Source organism: Mirounga leonina, unplaced genomic scaffold (assembly GCF_011800145.1).
Source record: "Mirounga leonina isolate KUSES-001 unplaced genomic scaffold, KU_Mleo_1.0 Mir_125, whole genome shotgun sequence".
In the NCBI taxonomy this organism is placed as follows: domain Eukaryota; kingdom Metazoa; phylum Chordata; class Mammalia; order Carnivora; family Phocidae; genus Mirounga; species Mirounga leonina.
In genome coordinates this window covers 41,071,320-41,093,245 of record NW_023270305.1, presented here as the reverse complement: position 1 = coordinate 41,093,245, position 21,926 = coordinate 41,071,320, and the positions used below count along the sequence as shown (strand labels likewise).

The following is a 21,926-nucleotide window of genomic DNA, read 5'->3' as shown; positions in this document are numbered from 1 at the left end:
GGGAAAGCCGAGCCCCGTTTGAGCTGTCCCGGCCTCAGAGGGCCCGGAACCTTTGTTAGAAGCCTCATTGTTTCTCAGGGAGCGTTTTAGCCTCAGCGCGAGCCCCGCAGAGGCATGGTTGTTACGCGCCGGAAGTAGCCTGTTACTTTGCAGGAGTCGGTTTTTCCGCGGGGCGGAAAAGGTCTGTCAGCATGTGTCCCTACCATTTCCAGCCCCCTTTCCTTGCAGGACCCCATGAGTAAGCTGTGGCGGCGCGGGAGCACCTCTGGGGCTATGGAAGCCCCTGAACCCGGTAAGCGCGGGTCGATAAAGCAAGTTAGGCGTTCACAGAAAAGGAGTCCCCTTTTTGCTCTTCCGAGCCTCCAGGGCACTTCGCTACAGGTGGGAAGGAGAAAGGCGGGGCTGTTGTTACGGTAACAGCGAGTACCGCGGGAAGAGTGGGGCCCCTCGGGGGTATTGGGTTCTTCCAGGCTCTCGCTGCCCCTCTCTTATCATACACCGTTGACAGGCTCTCCTCACGCAGGGGAAGCGCTGGAATTGAGTCTGGCGGGTGCCCACGGCCATGGAGTGCACAAGAAAAAGCACAAGAAGCACAAGAAAAAACACAAGAAGAAACATCATCAGGAAGAGGAGGCTGGGCCAACGCAGCCGTCACCTGCTAAGCCCCAACTTAAACTCAAAATCAAACTGGGTGGGCAGGTCCTGGGCACCAAGAGGTGAGGCCAAGAAAGCCAAGGTTTTACTTGGGGGACTTTAGGAGCAGGCAGAGATAGAAGGAGAAGCTGGCTGGGCTTTCCAGCAGACAGAGAATGGACACTGACTTCAGGGCCCAGGTGAAGGCAGAACCCAGGAGGGTGTAGGGGAATGCTGGTTGTACTACCAAGCAGGAGGAAAGAACTGCTCAGCTTACACAATGGTTGCTTCTCTGCAGTGTTCCTACTTTCACTGTGATCCCTGAAGGTCCTCGCTCACCCTCTCCCCTTATGGTTGTGGACAATGAAGAGGAACCTATGGAAGGAGTACCCCTTGAGCAGTACCGTGCCTGGCTGGGTGAGAAGAATCTGGAGGTGGGGACACTGGGTTTCTCATTATACCTGGTTAAAGGAAGAGGGTCGGTTTTGAGGAGGGTGAGAATTTTGAGTGTCTCAGTATTAACTTGGCCAAATTAGGGTTCCGCATCTGAACAATTCTACTTTTAGCTCTCCAACTTTGCTTTCCAGATGAAGACAGTAATCTGTCCCCCTCCCCACTTCGGGACCTGTCAGGGGGCTTAGGAGGTCAAGAAGAAGAGGAGGAGCAGAGGTGGCTGGATGCCCTGGAGAAGGGGGAGCTTGATGACAATGGAGATCTCAAGAAGGAGATCAATGAGCGGCTGCTCACTGCTCGACAGGTAAGTTGGTTCATTCTTTGTTCACTGGCTAAATATATATTGAGAACTTCCTGTGTCCCAAGAATGTTGCTAGGTAGTGGGGATATCAATGGCGAAAAAAGGGAGAAGGTTTCTGTTTTCATGGAGCTGGTATTTGTGTGTGTGTGTGTGTTGGGGGGAGAGGAGTAAGTAAGTAAATAAATAATTTTGAAAAGTACAGTTTATAACAAAAATAGGATGATGAAGTAGAAAGTGGTGGGAAGAGACAACACTAGATAGGGAAGGCAGGGAAGACCTCTCTGATGAGATTACATTTCCAATACTAGAGGAGCCTTTCAGGCAGAGACCAGCAGGTGCAAAGACCCTGAGAGTGCAACATGCCTAGTAATGGCCAAGGAGAAAAATAAATGTGACTAAAGCATGAAAAGGTTGTATGCAGGAAAGTGATATATTTGATTTATATTTCAGTAGATTACTTTGGCTTCTTAGTGGAGGTAAGGAGTAGAAGCAAGACCTGCCAGGAAGCTATTGAAGTAGTCCGGTGAGAGATGGTGGTGGCTTGAACCAAGGTGGAATTTGTGGATATGGAGGAAATCGGATGAATTCTGGATATGTTTTGGAAATAGATACTTGTTGGGAGTCAGGGAGCGGCCAGAAAAGAGGAATTAAGGGTAACCCTGAGTTTTGGGCTTGAGCAGTTATCCAGTTGATGCTATACCCCTGAGATGAAAAGATTTTTTTTTCAGGAGAAACTTTATTCAGATCTTGTGTCATGTTAGAATACTTCCAAAATCAAACAGAATTATCAGTCAAATGTTTAACTAGACAGACAAGGCAAAGCTTCAGAAACAAAAAATCTGAAGCAGTTACTTCTAAAAAGCCATCCCCTTAAGTAGCATCACATACTTGTCATAAACCTGTCATTTTCTATTTTAATTTAAAAGAAACAAAAATAGGTTGTGGTTTTGTTTTTTTTTTTTTTAATTTGTGTAACGTGTTAGCAAATTGTTTAGCAAAATAAATCCTTCTGATTAGGAACCTAACACATTTAAAGGAAGAAGAAAGACCTCAGATCCATATATACAGCAACACCACTATAAATACACTGCATAGTCACCCTGAGATCTATTTTGTTTTCAATGCATATCAAAGTTTTCAAAAATGACAGCTTCTTGTGACTACATGCTCTCGATTTGCTCAAATGCTCTGTCTGGGTGAGATGCCACTTGTTTAAGAGCAGCTTCTGACTGGCCACATCTATGGATCCGCTGTTAAATCTATATCACCTCCAGACCCCCTTTCTTCGATCGTAGTATCATCCGATGACATGAAGTAAAGATCCTTTCCCACTGTTTGGAATGAGATGAAAAGATTTAAAACCGAAAACAAAACAAAACAAACCTCTGGAGAGGTGGTAAACAGAGTTTTGGTACTCAGGGCAGGCAGGAAACATGAATGCTTTTCTTCTTTAGAGTCAAGGTTCTAAGGATGAAAGTCTGGAGATCTGGGAGGAGGCTGTACAAAGGCACCTGGAGAGGGTGCTCATTCCACCCCTTCTCTCAAGGCCCGCGCTCCTCAAGACCCTGCTTTCCAGATCCCCACATGCCCTTGCCCCCAGGTGGGCAGACCTCGCTCTCTGACACCACTCGGTCTGTCTCTCCCCAGCGAGCTCTGCTGCAGAAGGCGCGGAGTCAGCCTTCCCCGATGCTGCCGCTCCCTGTGGCTGCGGGCTGCCCGGCCCCGGCCCTCACCGAGGAGATGCTGCTGAAGCGCGAGGAGAGGGCGCGAAAGAGACGGCTGCAGGCGGCCCGGCGGGCGGAGGAGCACAAGAACCAGACTATCGAGCGTCTCACCAAGACTGCGGCGCCCAGCGGGCGGGGAGGCCGAGGGGCGGCGCGGGGCGAGCGACGGGGAGGGCGGACCGTGGCCCCGGCCCCCATGGTGCGCTACAGCAGCGGGGCACAGGGTTCCACCCTTTCCTTCCCACCTGGCGTCCCCGCCCCCGCGCCAGTGTCTCAGCGGCCATGCCCATCTGGCCCTCCTCCTCGATGCTCCGTCCCCGGCTGCCCACACCCGCGCCGCTACGCCTGCTCCCGCACGGGCCAGGCGCTCTGCAGCCTTCAGTGCTACCGCATCAACCTGCAGATGCGGCTTGGGGGGCCCGAGGGCCCCGGATCCCCCCTTTTGGCTACCTAAGGCCCTGACCTAACCGGGACTCTGCGCCCTCGCCCCTGCCCCGTTTTCATTATTTTCCCCACCTTATTAAATTTCATCCGGTGCCTCGACTTGTACAGAGTTGGGGAAATGGGATATGGGCAGGCCAATGCCCCGTACACACATTTTGCCCTCACGGGAGATTGCGTCGACACCTGGGAAACGGCCATTAGGCCGCAAGAAGACTTGGTTGGACTTTTGCGGACACCACCCCCCCCGCCGCCGCCCCGCCTCTCCGCCTCTTCCGGTGGGATTACCTGGCTTGGTCGGGCCTTCGGCGTCATCCCTGAAAGTAGTGCTCAGGCCAATCAGCGGAGACTTTGCTTGTCTGGACGGCCGTTTATTGGCTGATAATGCAGAGCCCGTTCTGTTGTCCATATTGGCTATTGTCGCTGTCAGTCAGGGCCGTGGGTCGAACCTTGCCCCACTCTTTGTCTGTGTAAGCTCTTGTTGTCTGGGAGAGTGGCGGAGGCGCTGCTGCAGATTGGTCCCTGGGAGAAACCTCTGGTCCGTTCCTATTGGCCCGTCCGCCGGCGGGCATCGCTGATTGGTAGGGCCGAGCAATCTGGGTCCTAGTTGGCAGAGCTCTCCCCGGATGGAAGCTCCGGCCGCGGAGTGATGGAGGCGGCAGCGAAGATGGGCCGGGCAGAGACCATGGCGGTGGCGGCAGAAGTGGCAGGGGCGGGGCGCCTGGCGATAGAGGAGGCTGTGGTCTACAGGGGGCTGTAGGTGGAGGCATGGCTCAGGCCAGCAGCGGGAACGGCAGCGAGGAGGCCTGGGGGGCACTTCGCGTGCCGCAACAGCAGGTATCCCAACTGCTCCAAAAGCCTATCACGACAGCCATTTATTTCTCTTTCCCCTCTCCTTGTCCCTTCCTTTTGGGGGGTTGGGGAGGAACTCACGTAGCCAAAGATACTGTGAAGTTCCTAAATATGTCCCTTCTACTCTTTGTCTAAACTTTGTAACGTAGATGCAGTTGACTTTGCCTGCAGCTTCTTAGACCCCCATCCCGTGGTTGCAGTGGAAGCTTGCAGTGGCTCTCCAGTGACCAAAGGCATAATGAGGCCCAGGGAAGCTCCCTCTGTCTTGCAACAGTTATTTGTGATGTTTTTCTGTGTGCCTATTGTCACAACAGAGTCCGGCAGCGTCTTCTCTTGAGGGAGCAATTTGGAGAAGAGCTGGAACCCAGACTCGCGCCCTGGATGCCATCCTTTATCATCCACAACAGTCCCATCTGGTTGGGAGCACTGCTCTGGGTCTCATATGGCCCTTCCTGAGACCCAGGGGTGGAAAGATCCAGCGTGGGGGTGGGGAGGCAGACCGTGCGGGGGATAATGAAAGCATCCTAGCATTGGAAATTACCTTAAACCCTTTACCCATTGTTTGAGACTTTGAGATAGCTCAGACTGCCCCCTGGCTTCTGCCCAAACACTCCCTTAACAGAAAACACCCTGGGGAGCCAGCCTGAGTGTGAGAGAAGTCTCTGTATGCAGAACTGAAATCTGCCTCTTTGTATGTCCACACCTTGCATCTTGTTCTTTAGACAGATTCTTGTTATTCCAAATCCTCTTCCATGTCAACAGCCCTTCAGAAATTTGATCACTCCTCTCACCGTCACTCTTCCCCTCCGCACAGATCTCTCTGAGCTCAACTTGGCTCACAGGGTGGGACTGTGTCCCTGCATGCGGGGGGGAGGGGGGGGGGGGCGGACAGTGCCTGGGGCTGGGATCTCCTTTGGTTCTAAGTGCCTCCTTGCTCCCAGCTTCGAGAGCTCTGCCCAGGAGTGAACAACCAGCCCTACCTCTGTGAGAGTGGCCACTGCTGCGGGGAGACGGGCTGCTGCACCTACTACTATGAGCTCTGGTGTGAGTCTCCAAGGGGGCTGTTCTTGGGTCCTTCGGCCCACCCTCCCTTGGGCCTCAAAATTCCAACCTTCATGGACCTTTCTCTGCCTGGGAGGTATCTAAGGTCCTCCCTCCTCGCCCCTTGCAGGGTTCTGGCTGCTCTGGACTGTCCTCATCCTCTTTAGCTGCTGTTGCGCCTTCCGTCACCGGCGAGCTAAACTCCGGCTGCAGCAACAGCAGCGCCAGCGGGAGATCAACCTGTTGGCCTACCACGGGGCATGCCATGGGGCTGGCCCTGGCCCTACCGGTTCACTGCTTGACCTTCGTGAGTGGCTTGAGGCTCTGGGCCCACTGGCAGTGGCCCCTCCCAACCCAGAACCCTGAATCATCCCCACATTCCCTTTTCGGACATTTCAAAGCACCCTTTCCCTAATAGGAAAGGTACCACTGCCCCACCGCTGGTTGCCCCACCAACCATGCCATCTTTCCTGCAGGCCTCCTCAGCGCCTTCAAACCCCCAGCCTATGAGGATGTGGTTCACCGGCCTGGCACACCGCCGCCTCCTTACACCGCAGCCTCAGGCTGCCCCTTGACTGCTTCCAGTGACCGCACCGGCCGCTCCTCTGCTTCTAGCTGCCCTGCCCACTGCGAGGGAACAAATGTGGAAGGTGTTGCCTCCCACGGGAGTGCGCCCCCTCATCAGGAGGGTGAGCCTGGGGCAGGGCTCAGCCCTGCCCCCACACCCCCTTCTTGCCGCTATCGCCGCCTGACTGGTGACTCAGGTATTGAGCTCTGCCCTTGTCCTGACTCCAGCGAGGGCGAGCCAGTCAAGGAGGCTAGGGCTAGTGCCACCCCACCAGATCTGGAGGGCCCTTATGTGCTGCCCCTTGATCCTGTACCCCAAGTCTCTCCTGTGGGGCTAGCTTCCACTGAAGGGGACATTCCATAAACAGTTTTGGGAGGGTGGCTGGATTCCTTGCCCACCAGAAACAGCCCGGGGCTCATATCCTTGAGTTCTCCTTCGCCTCTCCCTGCCGCCTCGAATCTGCCTGAAAGGGGTGGAGTCCTGAGGAGAGAGCGGCAGTGTTTGGGGGCCTGTGCTAGCTGTACCCCCAAAAAACATACACAGGAGCCTTTGATCTCATTAAAGAGATGTGAACCAGCTGCTTGTGAATTTGGGTGGACCAGTGCTCAACTTGCTGCATTGCACTTGACCTACTGGATTTGGAGGGGATATGTAATGGCCACTTTTCCCACCCTCCTCTGAAGAACAGTAGGCAGCCCTCAGGTCTGGACTGAGCTAAGACCTCTTGGTGAGGCAGAGCTGGCAAAAGCAATAGAGCTTGGCATGGTTTTCCAATTTATTTAGAAAAATAGACTCTGAATTCACATTCACCCCAGGGCTATGTGGGATGACAGTAAGGAGACACCTGAGATGAGCTGAAGAGGGTTTGAAGCACTAGTATCTGGGGGCTGGGGGCAGAAGCTAGAGACCTTGTCCTATTCCAGAGGGGGGCCTGGCACCCCTCTCAGCCTCCCTCTTCAGTAGTCTTCAGCCATGGCCAGTAGGACAAGGCTGGTCCAGCCTTGGAAGGGGCGGCAGCCCATGCCCCGCCCATCCCGGTCACTATACTGCTCCCAAAGGAAACCCGTGGCCTGATACTGCCGCCACACATTGCCCACCACATTGGCACGGAGCTCACTGTGGAGCTTGGCAGCCCGGGCCTGGTGGGGACCCTCCAGATGACCATAGTGGTAGAGAGCCCCTAAGGCTAGGTAGTTGACATTGAGCCACACGGCACCCCGCCAGTAGGGAGGATCATGCTCTGAATTGCGCTGGCCATAAAAGGGGCTGGAGGCTGCAAGGGAGCGCAAACCAAAGGGGCTCCAGAGATGGCGGCTGTCAGCTAGGACATCCAGCAGGGGCCCAAGGCGGGAGGAGTTGGGGTCCAGCAGCCGCAGCAGCATGGGAAAAAGACTGACATAGCCCAAGGCATCCACGTACTGTAAACGAGGGTGGGGCCGGCCCACCACCCGCACCAGCCCCTGAGGGGGCCGAGGCTTCAGCTGCACTGCTCTTGTGTGGTTTCCAAAGTCTGCAAAGACTCCTAGCTCTGGGGCCCAGTGCAGCTCATCCAGGCTCTCTTCTGCCTCCAGTGATGCAGCCAGTGGGCCCAGCTCCACAGCTGCCTCCACCTCTCCCAGCTGCTCTGCCAACCGTACCAGCACACGGGCACCCAGTGCCACCCAGCACCGCAGGTCCAGGTGCCGCTCACTGGCTGAAGGATGCGAAGCCCGGGGATAGTCATCCAGCCCCGAAGGCAGTGTCTTAGGGTTCAATAGGGTTGGCAAGGCAGGGTCCCGGCCCCGCCAGCGATAAGACAGTGGCACTGGCCCTGCCTGACTCTTATAGAGCCAGGAGAACCAGGCACGCAGGCGGGGGAAGGCCCTGCGGAGGAAGGCAAAGTCAGCAGGGTCACCACTCTCTAGCATGTGGGCTATAGGCAAAAGCAGGGTTGGGGGATTGGCATGCGCTGCCCTTTGCACCAGGAATTCTGGGGGCACCCGGGCTCGGGCCTCATCCCCCAGCACCTGCTCCCGTCCAATCCAGCCATCAGCATTGAGCAGCCCCAGCCAATGACCTAGGACCTCCCGCGTAATGCGGGGATCCCACCGCTGGACCACCAGCTGGTGAAAGCCTTCATCCCAAAGGAAGCCTCGTGGGAAGAATGACCGGGAGGGCACTGCCGTGAAAAGAGGGACAGGTGGAAAGAGGGCTGGGTCCACCTTCTGCTCAGACCCCTCAACCCCCATGTCTGCCAGCACTAGACCCTGTCCATAGAAGTAGCCAATCCCACCAAGGAGGCCACTGAGGGCAGCCTGACCCAAAGCCTGCTCCTCAGGGCTCAGGCCCTTCCCCTTCAGTTGAAAAGTCTTCTCAAAGTGCTCTCTAAAGGTGTCAGCATGGCTCTCCAGGGCTCGGGTCAGCAGGCTGCCGGCCAGCTGCTCCCAGGGTTGGCTTCCTCCTGCCCGGGCACTGCCCGATTCAAACACCAACTCCACGGAAAAGGGGACTTTCAGTGTCACCTGTTGTATCAAGAATTGCCCTTGTCCCTGTCCTTGCCCACTTGGGCCTTTGTCCTCCCACTTCAGAGATCCTGGCAAGCCGAGGTAGCGTTCAGGGGAAGCCCCTGGTGGCCGGTGCTGAAACCAGCTATTTAGGCGACTCTTCACCATCTCTGTCAGCAAGGGAAGTCCTGGGTTGGAGGACCAGAAGACATTGTAGCTTGAAGAGAAGAAGATATGGAGAAAATTACTCAGGAGAATACGGTAAGGATTATAAAGAGAAATAAGATGAGATCAGCAGTCAGAATGGAAGGGTCTTGGCAATGCAGGGGACATGGAGCCTGGTGAGAAGGGAAAAAAATGGTGGAAAGAGGGTAGAGTGGGGGAGATTGAAATCAGGCTAAGTCCGCATCCATACCACCCCTACCAGCACCCCCACCTTCTCTCTTCCCCTAGTTACCTGCTGTACTTAGGGGCAGTGTCCCCTGGATTGGTTGGTGCCATAAGTGTAAAACGGAAGTCACCAAGTTCACTGGAGTGCCCACTGATGAATTTCAATTGCCCCTTGGCCCCAACCTCTGGCACTAGGACTTCCTTGCCATCTGTCACCACATAGAAGAACAGGGACACCAAAGGGAGGGTAGAGGTACCTAAAGTCTGGATGACCAAGGAGGACAGAAAAACATAGCATTAGATTAGCAGTACCTCCTGAAAATTCAGCTTTACTGAAAGGGGCACCATGCAGGAGCAACATGGTAAACATACATCTACAGTGTTGAGGGTCAGTGAGGATAAGCACCCAGTGAGATGAGGTATAAAGCTTTGCACAGGGTTCTCTGGGAAATAATAGAATGCTTTTGTGTCATGTACTATACTAAGAACGCTACACATCATTTTCTTTCATTCGTACAGTTCTATGAGTTAAGTGCTATTTGCATCTCCATTTTGCAAAAAGGCTTATGGATAGTAAATAGAGATGGTCATACAGACAAATGTTTAAGGCAGGCAGCCAGACTCAGAGCCCCTGCTGTTAACTGCCACATCACACTGCATTTGCTGGCAGCAAAGAAAGGGTGAAGGGAGTCTGGGCTGGGGGAAGGGTGTCCTGAGGCCCTGACCTGAGGTTCTACAGTCACTCTCCAGCTCCAGTCCCCTCCGTGCTGACCCCCAGGCCTCTTGACGAACTCAGTGGTGAGCCTTAAGGCCCCATCCTGGATGTGTTGCCGCCCGAAGGAGAGACCGTCGTGGAACTCCCAGCCATAGGGACCCACGCCGTCCCCCTGCTCACACGTGTGCCTGAGCTTAGGGGTCCCTGGGGTGGCGCCTTGCTGTGCCCACATCAGTCCTGGGGGTAGAATGGCCACGTAAGTCAAAGAGAGAGCAGGGGACCTGTCCCTCTGGGTCTCCAAGAATTTCAGGGTCATCCCTCCTCATAACTCTCCTGAACCACACCCCTCCCCACTCTTGATCTGGCGTGAAGCTGGGGCTCCCAGATTAAGAGTCCGCCTGTCTACCCGCCCGTCCCGAGGCCGTTACCGGTGAGGAGGGGCTTCGGGCTGCGGGTCTTCATGCCGAAGTAGACGTGAGGGCGGTAGGTGCCCCAGAAGAGGTCCGGGGCCACGGCGGGGCTGGAAGAGTCGGGAGGCAGTGCCGGGGGCGCGGAGTGCAGTGTGACCGCCCGCCGCGCACGGTGCCACGCCAGCAGCCAGCAACCTGACAGGCCCAGGGCCAGAGACAGGACCACGACGCCCAGAGCCGCTCTCCAGGCAGAACCACGGGCCTCGCCGCCCCGTCGTGCGGGGCCACCCCGAACCGCCCTTTCAGTTGTCCGCGGTCCGTCTGCCGGCGCTCCGCGGCGCCGCCGCTCGCCCCGAGCCATCCTAGAAGGGAGGTCGGCGTTGCGGGAGCTCGGAGAGGCGGCAGTGGAGCCCGGGTCCTGCTTTGTCTCCCCGGCTTGCGCGCGGCGCACCGGCAGCCACGGATCTGTCAGCCGAACCGGCCGGCCCGCGCCTCCCGCTCCGCTTCCGCCTCCTGCCGGAAGCCCCGCCCCGCCACGTCCGATTAAGTCTCCGAGTCCCGAACCGCCGCCACCGGCGTGGCAAAGGGCTGGTTGTCTCCAGGGTTAACGTTTCTTTGGCCATCTCACGGATTTCACAAGCTGGTAGAGAAAAGTAATCTCACATTGGCTTTTTTGTTTTTCAAATGACTATATAAGAACCTGAAACGCCATGCCGAGTGTTTTACATGTAACCGCCCCAATCAGGTGGCTGAAAACTGGCCTAGAAAGTTAAAGTAACTTGGCCCTGGCCACAGAGCCAGGAAGTGGCTAGCTTGGAGCCCAAGTGTATCTGAAACAGACTGGATCACTTTGCCCACACCCATGCCTTCTTTCCTAGTTAAGTGGAGTGTGCCAGAGTGGACCCAAGAGGAAGCCTGAGATCTGTTCCAACAGTGTCTTTAAGCGACCCTCTGACAGTTTTGGACTCCTTATTTAGATGAACCCTAAAAGGACCGTAACGGTGGTGCATGCACTTTAAAGAATGCATTTTACCCCCTCTTTTCTACAACCCAGGAAGCACAGAAGCTTAGGGGAAGGATCAATTATATCCAGGTCAGAGAAGGCTATAGGAAGTGGCATCTGCACCTCAGGTGGACCTAGGAGAGTTGACATTACAATTAATGGTGGTTCAGAAAAGCAACTTGGATTCAGTTACTTGTTTCTCACAAACAGCCTGGCATAAAAGGTATTTTCATAAAGTACAAGTCCCTATTATCCTTTAAAAAACCCTACTCAACACCATGATGCTACTCTAGCTATTATCACACCTCCCATCCAAACTCATTATATAAAGTTAACACTGTATGTTGCATGTTCACTTTCTATTTTGCTATAACCTGATGTCTGACCACCACCCCCGCCCCCCGCCGACTAGACTTTTTGCTTTTTCAACAATCACCTTCTGACCAATCCCAATGGTCACTCCTGTCTTTACCTTTCTTGCTACCATTGCATCTAGTTCATATCTCTATTGTAGCACTCATTACATACCTGGGTTTCATTATTCATCTTTGTATGCCAGTACTAATCAAAGTTACAGGCACAAGGTAGATAGTAAATATTTGTAAATTCAAGACATGTTTATTGCACACTATGTATCAGGCACTATGTAAAGTGCAGGGGACACAGAGAAAACAGCCCCAACCTCAAGTTCACAGTGCCAGCATTCAATCTATGTTTACAGCAATGTCTGAACCATCCCCATATTTACAGATGAGGAGAGTGGTAAAATCTGGCCAGAGATAACAGCCAGTTAACCATCAAGCTGAGGAACTACAATCTAGGCGGGCAGTATCCTTTCGGCTATAGCATAAGGCCTTAGACAACATTATGCTCACGGTAATGTTCTAGGCGATTTACAGATACCAACTCATTTAATCCTCTCAACAGTCCTAGGAGATAGGTACTATTATCCCCATTTTACTAGTGAGGAAACAGGCACTGAGACTAAGTAATTTTTCCACAGTCACAGAGCTACTTAGGGACCATGTTTGGATTTCAACCCCAGGAATTCTGGCTCTTTACTACACCATACTCCCTCCTGGTAGGTTGTTTTTTGGTAGTTTCTTTTTTAAAGGGGGAGGGGGGAAAACCCAGCTCTTGAAGATCGCACCCTTTTAAGCAGAGCAGCAGTGTACTAACGCTGTAGCAAAGTCATGGAAAATGTATTTGGCAAAGGACACAAGCAGCCAGTGTCAAGAGATCCTTGATTGCCTAGCTAAGCATTCTGAAGTTCTCTAAACCCGTAGCCATCAACCATTTTTCCTACAATCCGAGGTAAGAATAATTCTACACTGCAACCAAGTACATGCAGATACACACATATATACATACTTTCTATTTTATATACGTATATTTATTATTATAGGCTGAACAATTTCTTAAAAGAATACTTCCCATTCCTGTGCCATGCACTCTGATACTTTTTGTTCTATTTTACTTTGTTTTTTAAAGGTTGATTTATCCCCCTAAATTGATTTCATGATCCACACCCAGTATGAAAAACATGTTAGGCACAGTGTGAAGCAAGTAGTAGCAAGACATAAAAACAGTGATGTGCTTTGAAAAATAAAGTTAAGCAGCAGTAAAAATGATCAGAAAAAAAGGAGACTGGGTGAAGAATACAATGATACAGTTAAATGAATGGGAATGGAGAAAACATTTCAGAAGCTTTTGTTTAAGACAGAATATTCTGAGCTTACTGACTGGACATGCAGGGTAAGAGAGAGGGCAGAACCAGAGATAATGCTATGGTTTCCAGCCCCAGTGGCTGAGCAGATGAGTGCCCTTAAAAGGAATGGGGAAGTCAGGGGAAGAGGCAAGTATATGTGTATGTAAGATTATCAATTCTATTTTGGACAAAGAGTGTTGTGGAATTTGGAGGAAATCAGTAGTATGTAACCTGACTTTAGCACAGTAGTTGAGATTAGAGCCAAAGAGAAATGCAGGATTTAACCCTCTGTTATGACAGAGAATGAAATGCCCCAGAAATAGAGAAAAAAGTGAAGGATGAGAGCAGTACACTTTTATGATTAAAAGGAAAAAGACCCAAGAGGAAGAGAAGTTCCACAAGGGAGTGAATTAAAAGTGGCAGATGCTACTGAGATGGAAAGATGAGGACCGAGAAAAACAGCACTGGATTTGGCTGATGACCAAGAGGTACCTTGAGTGAGTGATGGGAGAAGCCAAATTCAAAAGGGTTAAGCACGGGCCGATGGTAAGAAAGTGAAATAAATTCAAGTTTGTCCAGACCCCTATCTGATCGTGTCTCGTTCCAGAAACGTTGGTTTATCAGTAATCACGGGACCCTCTCTCTCTCTTTTTTTTGGCGCTCCGTGTCCCTTCAGACGGTGATTCGAGTGATGAAGTCTCTCAAGCTCTTCTTAGGTAGGTATCCTAACAATCGCAAGCTAAAATCTGATTGTTGGGCTTTTCTGCGCTGTCAGCGCCCGGTACCAGCGCCGGGCTTGTCCCCGCTTCCCGCTGTAGCCCTGGCCTGGATGTGGGAGGCAAAGGCTGTGAACATTTCTTGAGCAGTGAGGTGAGCGCCGCGCATAACCAGGCGATGCCCGTCTCCTGGGGAAGAAACAAACGAGTCAGGCACCGGGAGGGCGGCGGGGCCGGGACTGAGGGCGCGCGTGGGCTGCCTGACACCCCTCCCGCCCGCCTCCCCACCGGAGCCCACCGAACAGCACGTCCACGCAGGGCTCGGAGCCGTCGTGCCTCACGTCCGCAATCACCGAGCAGTTGAGGTTAGTGGAACGGACCTTCTCGCTGCTCACCGCCTGGAGGAAGGTCCTGCCGAGGAAAAACTGCTTGAGCGCCCGGCCGAGGGGGGTAGACCCCCGGCGGGAGGTAGACGCGGCCCCTTCCCGTCCCCACTCCTTCCGCCTCGTACCTCGTTGACTCCACATTCTTCTCGAAGGGGCAGAATTGAACCCGAACCTGCTTCACAGATCGGAGGCCGAGCCGAGCTAAGGACGCCGCCATGGTGACCTCCGCCCCGGAAGGCCTAGTGCGGCCGGAAGTGTCCTCTACCGCAATGCTCCCCTTCCTGCCCTGGCTGCTGCGGGTGCCGCTCTCCGACCCTCCGACTCCGGCGCCGGCGTTCCGTGGTGCTTGCCCGCGACCCCGACCGCCGCCCTGGGCTCCCCAGCCCGAGAGGAGGAGGAAGGCCAGCAGGGAGGGAGGTAGTTTCCACACAGGGTATGGAGGGCCCCAAAGTAAGCAGTCAGTAAACACCTATCATTAATAGTCCCCTTGTACCACGGTGAAGCCGATAAATATTGCAAAAGCCGTTGCGCCTGGCTCCGATAACACGTCCGTCTTCTGCAGCCTTTACGCCTTCCGTACGCTCTACGCGGCTGTGCCAGATCTAGGTTAACACCATCTTAAGCGCCGGTCCCTTCGGTGAGGACACGACCATGGCAGGGATTATACAGCTACCAGGGGGTAAACCCTACTCTGGTAACTGAAGATTAAACATGTTGAACTCTGAGTAACCACAGTTTAAACGTGAAGGTCCTTTAGCCCAGTATTCTTAAGTGACTGAAGATAGTTACGAGACAGCGAGTATAGGGTAATACAACCCTCGGGACTGATCCAAGTGTAGAAATGCCTATTCCACCTCTGTGGTTTCCAAGGAACTAAGTGTTTAGCCTGGCTCCTGGGACTTAAAAGTGGCATCCTAGTCTCTCTGCTTTCTATTGGTTTTTCTCTTTCCCTTTCCTCTGGGATCCAACCCTATGGCCCTTCTCGCAGCGCCTAGCCCTGAGAGGTCTTCACTGTTGGGGAACTAGGCCTGAGCCTCCCTTGGATGCTGACCTCCAGGTTCCAGGCTGTGGTTTGGCTCTTTACTCTGGATTGCAGGCACTGGATTGATCTTGGATTCCTCGCTTATAAGTCCAGGCTCTATGTAGCTTGTGGTTCTCAGGTCACCTTTCTTCTAATGTAGGCTTCTTTATATGCAGTTCTAAATGTCTGGGCTTTTCCAGCCAGAGATGGGGAGCCCTGACTTTCTGGCTCCTGGTCCCAGGCTCCTCAGGATTCAGGACTGATCCCCAGGCAGGAAAGAAAAGGCAAGTGCCAACGGGGGCGCTGGTGCTGCCTCAGGGCAAGCCAGGCCTGCTGATTTCCCACCAGGTAAGCCTCTGGGCTAGGCCCCCCTCCCCACAGTGTGCTTAGCAGCTGAGCTGTCTGGGCTGGGGGTGCTCCAGGCCGAAGAGGGGGCTCCAAGCTTTCCAGGCTGTTGAGGCTGCTGCTGGGTAGTTCCATGGACTGGACCTCATTGCAGGTACCTAGGAAGGCAGGAGTGGAAGACAGGCAGTGGGCAGGAGGAGGGGGTTTGGCCACTACTGACAACCACACGAGGTCACTGATGAGGATGGGAGGTAGGGCACATAAAGTAGCAAGGGGCAGGGCAAAGAGAGCCTAGAGTTGGGGAAGAGTGACTCACAGCAACAGGGAGCCCTCCTCTGGACCTCAGGCTTGGGCAGGGGCTGCTGGAATAGACACAGCAGGGCCCCATCCAGCCTCTGGAAGATGTTGAGGGTGAGCAGAGTCTGGCGAAGTTCAGGGGACAGGCCCCACTGCTCCTCCTCCAGCAACTGCCGGACCACTCCAAAGTCTTGTCTGAGCTGCAGCGCCCCCTGCAGGCTGAATGAAGGCCAAGGTACAATGTGGCCACCGGCCTCTACTGCCTCTCGAACTGCTCTGCCCCACCCATCCCCTCCCCGTTTCCAGTTCCGTTCAGCTCTCTGCCACTGCTTCCTTTTCTCCCCACCTGAACCGGATCCCATGCGCGAGGATGTGGTCAAGCCAGGCACCCAGGATGGCTGTCAGTGCCTGGCCAAGGGCAGGGGCCTGGGCTTGGGGTGGCAATCCCTGCAATCCTTGCAACACAGGCTCCAGTACAGTGCGAACCACCAACCCAGCATACTCACTAGGAATGCTGGGCAGTTCTAGAGTGAGAGAAGAGAAAGGACAGGATATGAGGCTATGAAGATCCGCTGAGCCCCTAGCAGTGTTTGGGGGAAGATGATAGGATTTGCAGAGGCATAGAAGGCGAGGACAAGGATGGAGACAGAGGAGTGGTGCTAGGATTTGGAAGGGTCAGGAGACTGTTATCCCCTGGGAACTGTGGGAGGGGACGCTGGGAAGAGGAGTTACCAGGAGAGAGACGATGCCGCCAGTACCGACCCCGTGGCATGTGGAGTTCGAAGCCCTGTGTGGCTTGTTTATGACATTCTTGAAAAAAGAGACTTAGTGACTCTTCAGGCAGGAGCTGTGGACATATGGAGAAAGTAAAAGGGGCTTATCTGTTAGGGACTTGCCAAGTTATGATGCTCTTCTAAATCTGAGGTGTTTAACCTGGCTTCCATAAAGCCCTAGAAAAGAATTGTGTGCATAATTCTATGGGCTTGGGCGGTTTTGAGGAGAAATGCCCTAGCTTTTATTGGGTTTTCCTAAAGGTCTGGACCCCAAAAAGATTACAGACAATTGCCATAGGATTACCCTGCTCTCCTCAGCTTGGTTCAGTGTCTAGAAATCCTCCAGGATAATTTTACTCTCTAGGAATATCAACAGGAAAAAAAGAGGGAGACACCCTCACCACTACGAATGTTCCAAAGCAAATGCTAGAGAGAGGGGTCTGCATGATCTACAGACAGGCAGAGGCTGAAGAAAGGGGGAATTGTATGATCTACATCCATGAAAGGAAGGCAGGAGGGGCGCCTGGGTGGCTCAGTCGTTAAGCGTCTGCCTTCGGCTCAGGTCATGATCCCAGGGTCCTGGGATCGAGCCCCACATCGGGCTCCTTGCTCAGCGGGAAGCCTGCTTCTCCCTCTCCCACTTCCCCTGCTTGTGTTCCCTCTCTCGCTGTCTCTCTGTCAAAAAATAAATAAAATCTTAAAAAAAAAAAAAAAAGAAAGGAAGGAAGGCAGGAACTATATGCAGACCAGGAGCAACAACTAACTTTCTGAGATTCAGGAACTTTGGAATGTCCTTACACTGAATATTTTTTACACCCTACCTCCATTTCCCCAGAGTAAACTATAAAGCAAGAAAAGGCCCATGTGCTGGTTTGGTTTCTGTGCTTTGATAGGTTATCTTTTTGGAATGGGAGAGCAAAAAAGAGGGGGGTTCTCTACAGCCCATCTTGGAGAGGAACCCCAAGAAATGGGTAATGTGGTGGCAGCTCTGTAAAGACAAGGTGACTGAATGCCTGTTAGCCTGAGGAGAGGAAGGGGTCTGGGGGCTGGACGGGGGGAAGTGGAGCCCAAGCGGCTCCTGGTACATATCTATCCTGAAAACAGCCTATCCTAAATCCAAATTCTTCCTCTCTTCTCCTGAAAACCAAAACTCCCTCTTATTTATGCCAAGGAAATGACCCTTTTGTCAACTGACATTTGTTAGGAATCTCCCTGCACTCAATACTCTGAGGACACACAAGGTCACACTATGAAATAGTCTTTCTGTCTGGGATGTCACAGTCCAGCTGGGGAGAGAACTTACAATGTCTGATTCTTCTTTCCCATCCCAGGGCCATATGCAGTGGATGCCCAGAGCAAATACCCAACAGTGCAATCACCAGGCAGAGGAACAAGGCATGCAGGGTCCTTCCCACAATGGTTAGTTCACATGGTAAGCACACTGTCCCTATCCCTGTTCTCACAACTACCAAGAGCCAGACCCTTCTCTTATATCTCCTCACCTCCCAACCTGACCACTATAGCTGGATCAGACTCTATCACGGTCTCCACTCCCCTCCTGCTCTTCCCATGGCTTTCCATCATTCATGAGACAAAGCCCAAATTCTGTGGGCTGGTGTTCAGTGCCCTCCACAATTTTATGCCAACCTGCTTTCTCCTCCACAGCCCCCCACCCAACCTTGGACAAAAGTGTGTGTGTGCATGCGTGTATGTGTGTGCATGCATGTGTATGTGTGTGCGTGCATGCGTGTGTATGCGCGCATGTGTGCATGCACACACACACATACACACACACAGGGAGTTTCTGCTTTGGTCAGGTCATCTCCGCACTACTCCCTCAAGGAACTATGAACTTCCCACCTCCAGTAACCCCTGCCACTCATCTGAGGCTGCCTAGCCACCAGCTCAAGCCACAGACCCTGTATGGAGCCTCTCTAATGACATGCCTGCCGTGGCCTTCCTTCCTGAGAGTTTCCATGGCCCTCACTGTCCAACATCCTCATGAGGAGCCCGCTCTGGGGTAGGTTGAGTTGAAGGAGGCAGTAATAAATTGAGGTGGAACAGGCAGATGCAGATGGTAGATTAGGGCTACACTGTGTGTGTTGCCGGGTGTGGGGGGGAGGCGCAGCGCATAGCACCAAAGCACTGTGGGTAAGCAGGAGTGCAGAGAGCAAAGGAGCAGTGGGACAAAGCCCGAACTCTATAGCCTTGCCCCTGTTCAGGGCAGAGGAGAAACTTGGGCAGGAAGAGAAAACAAAAAAACAGAAACATCTTCCATAGTAGGAACAGATAATGTGCAAAATGGGGAAAAATTAAAATAGAAGTATAGTAATTTTACTCATAAGTTTAGAATAAAATAAAATATTAGAAGACAGACAAGAGTGGATGAAGGTTATCACTGTGGAACAGGAAGCAGAGGTGGGGTGGGGGCAATTAAAGTGCTATGTTTTTCATTAGAAGCCTTCTAATATAATATCCTATTTCACATTTAAACTATGGACATGTATTTAATGAAAATGTAAATGATATATGTAGAAAAGAGGACAAACATCGTCTCAAAGCTAGTAAGTAAAAGGAGGGGCCCTTGGGTGGTTCAGTGGTTAAGTGGCTGACTTTTGCTCAGGTCATGATCTTGGGTCCTGGGATCCAGGCCCCCCACCCCCACCTCTGTGCGCTCAGCAAGGAGTCTGCCTGTCCCTCTCCCTCTGCCCCTCCTTCTGCTCATGCTCTCTCTCTCTCTCTCTCTAATAAATAAATAAAAGCTTTTTTTTTTTTTTAAAGCTAGTAGGTAAAAGGAAAGAGTCAATCATTTATCTTGCTTTTTCTCTATAAAATATACTTCAAAGTAACCAAGTAATTAATGAGGGCAAACTTTATAGGAGTGAGTCAACTAATAAATGAAGAAGATATGATAGAATTGGAATATCACCACTTTGCACCCCCTAATGAAATAATGGACCTAGGCAGTGATCATCAGTGGCTATTAACATCACAAAATGAGAGCCTGACATATAGGTGAAACAAAATTGACCACAAGTTGATAATTGTTAAAGCCTCAGTGGTAGGAATATGGGGGTCCATTATACTCTTCTCTCTAATTTTGTATATGTTTGAAGTTTTCCGTAACAAGCTAAGGAAAGAGAGAACAAAAAATGAACAGAGCAAGAAAAAATAAATTCAGCAGAGACTCCAAGGAGATTCCAAGTCACTGGAATGTTCCACAACTACCACCACCACCACCACCACCACCACCACCCCAACCCCCAAACTGGGCACAGAACTGACTTAAAGTGCCACTGTCAGGGCCCCTGCTCTTCTCACCTGGATCTGTGCAGTTAGCTTCTGGATCTCCAGGCCCAGCTGCTGCTCCACTTCCAGGGCCAAACTTTCCTGTGAGGCCAGTCTAGACAGAGCTGCTGCCTCATGCAATAGAGGCTTTGGCAGAAACCGGAAGTGAGATTTGAGCCCAGCCCAGACTGCTCCCCTTCCCACTCGCTAGCTACTCACAGGTAAGTTCTTCTGGATCAGGACCAGGAAGGAACCTGGGGCCCACGCTGCCAGATGCTGCTGAGTTTGGCCCAAAAACCAGACCAAGGTGGTCTGCAGGGTACAGAGCCCCAGAGCAAGTGGTGCAGGACCTGGGGAGAGGAGGATGGAGTATCTGAGGGGTCACAAAACCCCTCTGGGAGGGGGCAGGCTTCAGAACAGAGTAAAAGAATAAAGGGGACATATTCAATTGTTCTGTTCCTCCATCCCCAGCACCTTGTCTCACCTGGAGGCTGACAGAGGAGTAGCCCTGACCTGGGTTCTTGAAGGGCATCCAAGAGAGGAGGGAAGAGCTGTTGCAAAAGTTCAGTGGTATGAGAGGATGAGGGAAGGCTGCTCTGATCTTCACCAGCAGATCCCAAGGCCTGGCAGAAACCTGAGGATGAGGGATAGGGTTTGATGAGGAAGGGGCAATCTGGGGCTGTTTCACTCCCAATGCCCCTTCCTTCTCACCTTGGTCCCAGCTCCAGATAAGAGACTGATGAAATAGGTTGCGACACAAAGAAGCCAACTCCTTCTCACACTCCTGAGGCAGGGATGCTAGTGGGAGAAATGGCTCTGGAGCCTGAAAAGAAGGCCTCTCTTTTCCAGAACCACTGCCCACTCAATGATGGGGGAAGAGGGGAGGCTTCCACCAAGACTCAAGACTTGAGTGGAAAACAAGACTGGGCTTGAAAGCCCAGATGCTATAGCCTGTCCGGTGGGGAGGGGGGTTAGAGGGGTGGGAGTAAGCGGTGGGGGTGGTAGCGTTCATTCTAAAGGGCCTGCTTTTGCAGTCTGGCTGGCAGGGGAGTGACGTGGCTAGGGAGGAGAAAGAGATCCCAGTCTTCCCAAATGCCCACCCAGGCCCATCACTCACCCTGACCCAGTGCCTGACTCAGCTGTTGTGCCGCTGCCCTGCGGTCCCTCCAGGGTCCTAGACTTAGGTCCAGACTCTGAGCACAAGCTGCCCACAGCAGGGTCCAGTACCGGCTCCACAGGGCTCCAGCCCCTTCAAGCCCCAGTCCACTGCTAGCTGAATCCGCCACGCCCCCCAGCAGCCCCAGCAGCCCGGGCAGCAGCTCCCGCTCCTCTTGGCACCGACTGCGGAGCTGATCCCGCAAGCCCGATCCCTTGAGCGCCTCATCTAGCTGACCAGCCACCTGGCAACCCCGCTCCCTTGTCAGGAGGCGGAGCACACGGGCCGGCGGGAAAGGGCGCGCTGCCCCGGGGACATGGCTCAAGGCTTTTCCCTGCAGCTGGTGGTAGGCGGGAAGCGCCAGCAGCACGTCGGCAAGTTGGGAGGACAAGCCGGGGCTGGCCGGCTCGCGACCCAGAGCCCGAAGCTGCATCTCGATGGCAGCATCCAGGCGCTGGGCGGCCAGTCCGACGGGGCGCGCCAGGAGGAGCCGTACGGGAGTCTCCCGTAGGCCGATTCGCAGGACAGCCCCTCGGGAAGGGTGCGGTAGCAGGTCGCGGCAGAGCGGAGGCAAGGGGCCGGGGCCGGGGACCTGCGCGCTGGGACTCAGGACCCTCAGGAGGCGCACGGCCGCCTGTAGGTGCCGGGCGCAGTCCCGGGCATGGAGGAGCTGCTGTCGCTCGCGATGCAGCCGCAGCAACACCGCCCGGAGACGCTGCAGCGCGGGAGGGATCGGGCGGCCGGCTGCCGGCTCCCGCCACGAGTCCGCGGCGCCTTCCTCTTGGTGCTCTCCTGCGTCCGCCGGCGCCGCCCACCACGGCCGCCCTCCCCGAGCTCCGCGGGGCCGCGGGTCCAGGCAGGGGATGCTCCCGGCAACCGGCAGCCACGGCCAGCCACGAAAGTCCCCGCGAGGAGTCCCCGCCTGCCTTCTCTCCCACTGCTCCTCCACAGCGCCTCCGGGTTGCGCCGTCAACGGCGGCACGGCAGCGAGCGGAGGCAGAAGGCCACCGGAGCGAGACGCCTGGGCCATGGGGCGCCGTGTCCGGAACGAACCTAACGATTCCCACCTCCCCGCACTGCCCAACGCCCGCTGCCGCCGGGACTCCGCCCAGTCCCAAGAGCCGTCATCTCTAGCCCGGGAGCCGCTGGGACCGTCGTGGACTCTCTCGCGCTCCGTAGTCGGAGGCTTCTGCCCCTAACAAAGATGGCGGCCTACTCGGTC

The 21,926-nt window shown here is 53.7% G+C and overlaps 5 protein-coding genes and 2 long non-coding RNA genes across 10 annotated transcripts; 3 read left to right on the top strand and 4 right to left on the bottom strand.

Annotated features, from left to right (window-relative positions):
- The first annotated feature begins 83 nt into the window (after window positions 1-83).
- On the top strand, window positions 84-3,654 carry INO80B (INO80 complex subunit B). Of its 2 annotated transcripts, none has more exons than XM_035001246.1 (5): window positions 84-292; window positions 524-716; window positions 932-1,050; window positions 1,221-1,390; window positions 3,035-3,654. In XM_035001246.1, exons 1-5 carry the CDS (start codon window positions 235-237, stop codon window positions 3,563-3,565), a joined length of 1,071 nt encoding a protein of 356 aa, XP_034857137.1. In that variant the 5' UTR covers window positions 84-234; the 3' UTR covers window positions 3,566-3,654. The 2 variants fall into 2 exon arrangements, with proteins under 2 accessions (XP_034857137.1, XP_034857136.1); XM_035001245.1 differs by having other exon boundaries at window positions 127-292; window positions 509-716.
- Window positions 2,104-3,711, bottom strand: LOC118007954. Its single transcript, XR_004678525.1, has 2 exons — window positions 3,628-3,711; window positions 2,104-2,718 (listed from the first exon to the last, which is right to left on the bottom strand). It is a non-coding gene; the product is annotated as an uncharacterized LOC118007954 (long non-coding RNA).
- Window positions 3,712-3,841: 130 nt separating this feature from the next.
- On the top strand, window positions 3,842-6,601 carry WBP1 (WW domain binding protein 1). Of its 2 annotated transcripts, XM_035001247.1 has the most exons (5): window positions 3,842-4,389; window positions 4,719-4,820; window positions 5,346-5,448; window positions 5,576-5,752; window positions 5,922-6,601. In XM_035001247.1, the coding sequence occupies exons 1-5, from the start codon at window positions 4,321-4,323 to the stop codon at window positions 6,374-6,376; spliced, it is 906 nt and encodes a 301-aa protein (XP_034857138.1). In that variant the 5' UTR covers window positions 3,842-4,320; the 3' UTR covers window positions 6,377-6,601. The 2 variants fall into 2 exon arrangements, with proteins under 2 accessions (XP_034857138.1, XP_034857140.1); XM_035001249.1 differs by lacking the exon at window positions 4,719-4,820 and having other exon boundaries at window positions 3,844-4,389.
- Window positions 6,602-6,774: 173 nt separating this feature from the next.
- MOGS (mannosyl-oligosaccharide glucosidase) lies at window positions 6,775-10,813 on the bottom strand. The gene is made up of 4 exons (XM_035001237.1): window positions 10,030-10,813; window positions 9,612-9,838; window positions 8,954-9,150; window positions 6,775-8,713 (listed from the first exon to the last, which is right to left on the bottom strand). The coding sequence occupies exons 1-4, from the start codon at window positions 10,370-10,372 to the stop codon at window positions 6,970-6,972; spliced, it is 2,511 nt and encodes an 836-aa protein (XP_034857128.1). The 5' UTR covers window positions 10,373-10,813; the 3' UTR covers window positions 6,775-6,969.
- A 1,387-nt stretch (window positions 10,814-12,200) lies between these two features.
- MRPL53 (mitochondrial ribosomal protein L53) lies at window positions 12,201-14,127 on the bottom strand. Its single transcript, XM_035001250.1, has 3 exons — window positions 13,950-14,127; window positions 13,737-13,849; window positions 12,201-13,627 (listed from the first exon to the last, which is right to left on the bottom strand). The coding sequence occupies exons 1-3, from the start codon at window positions 14,039-14,041 to the stop codon at window positions 13,494-13,496; spliced, it is 339 nt and encodes a 112-aa protein (XP_034857141.1). The 5' UTR covers window positions 14,042-14,127; the 3' UTR covers window positions 12,201-13,493.
- Window positions 14,128-14,375: 248 nt separating this feature from the next.
- CCDC142 (coiled-coil domain containing 142) lies at window positions 14,376-21,908 on the bottom strand. Of its 2 annotated transcripts, XM_035001238.1 has the most exons (9): window positions 20,666-21,908; window positions 20,260-20,346; window positions 20,033-20,182; window positions 19,768-19,898; window positions 19,582-19,695; window positions 16,220-16,334; window positions 15,834-16,011; window positions 15,507-15,706; window positions 14,376-15,348 (listed from the first exon to the last, which is right to left on the bottom strand). In XM_035001238.1, exons 1-9 carry the CDS (start codon window positions 21,732-21,734, stop codon window positions 15,092-15,094), a joined length of 2,301 nt encoding a protein of 766 aa, XP_034857129.1. In that variant the 5' UTR covers window positions 21,735-21,908; the 3' UTR covers window positions 14,376-15,091. The 2 variants fall into 2 exon arrangements, with proteins under 2 accessions (XP_034857129.1, XP_034857131.1); XM_035001240.1 differs by lacking the exon at window positions 20,260-20,346 and having other exon boundaries at window positions 20,666-21,898.
- On the top strand, window positions 14,393-18,219 carry LOC118007955. Its single transcript, XR_004678526.1, has 3 exons — window positions 14,393-14,461; window positions 17,592-17,692; window positions 18,078-18,219. It is a non-coding gene; the product is annotated as an uncharacterized LOC118007955 (long non-coding RNA).
- Window positions 21,909-21,926: the final 18 nt, after the last annotated feature.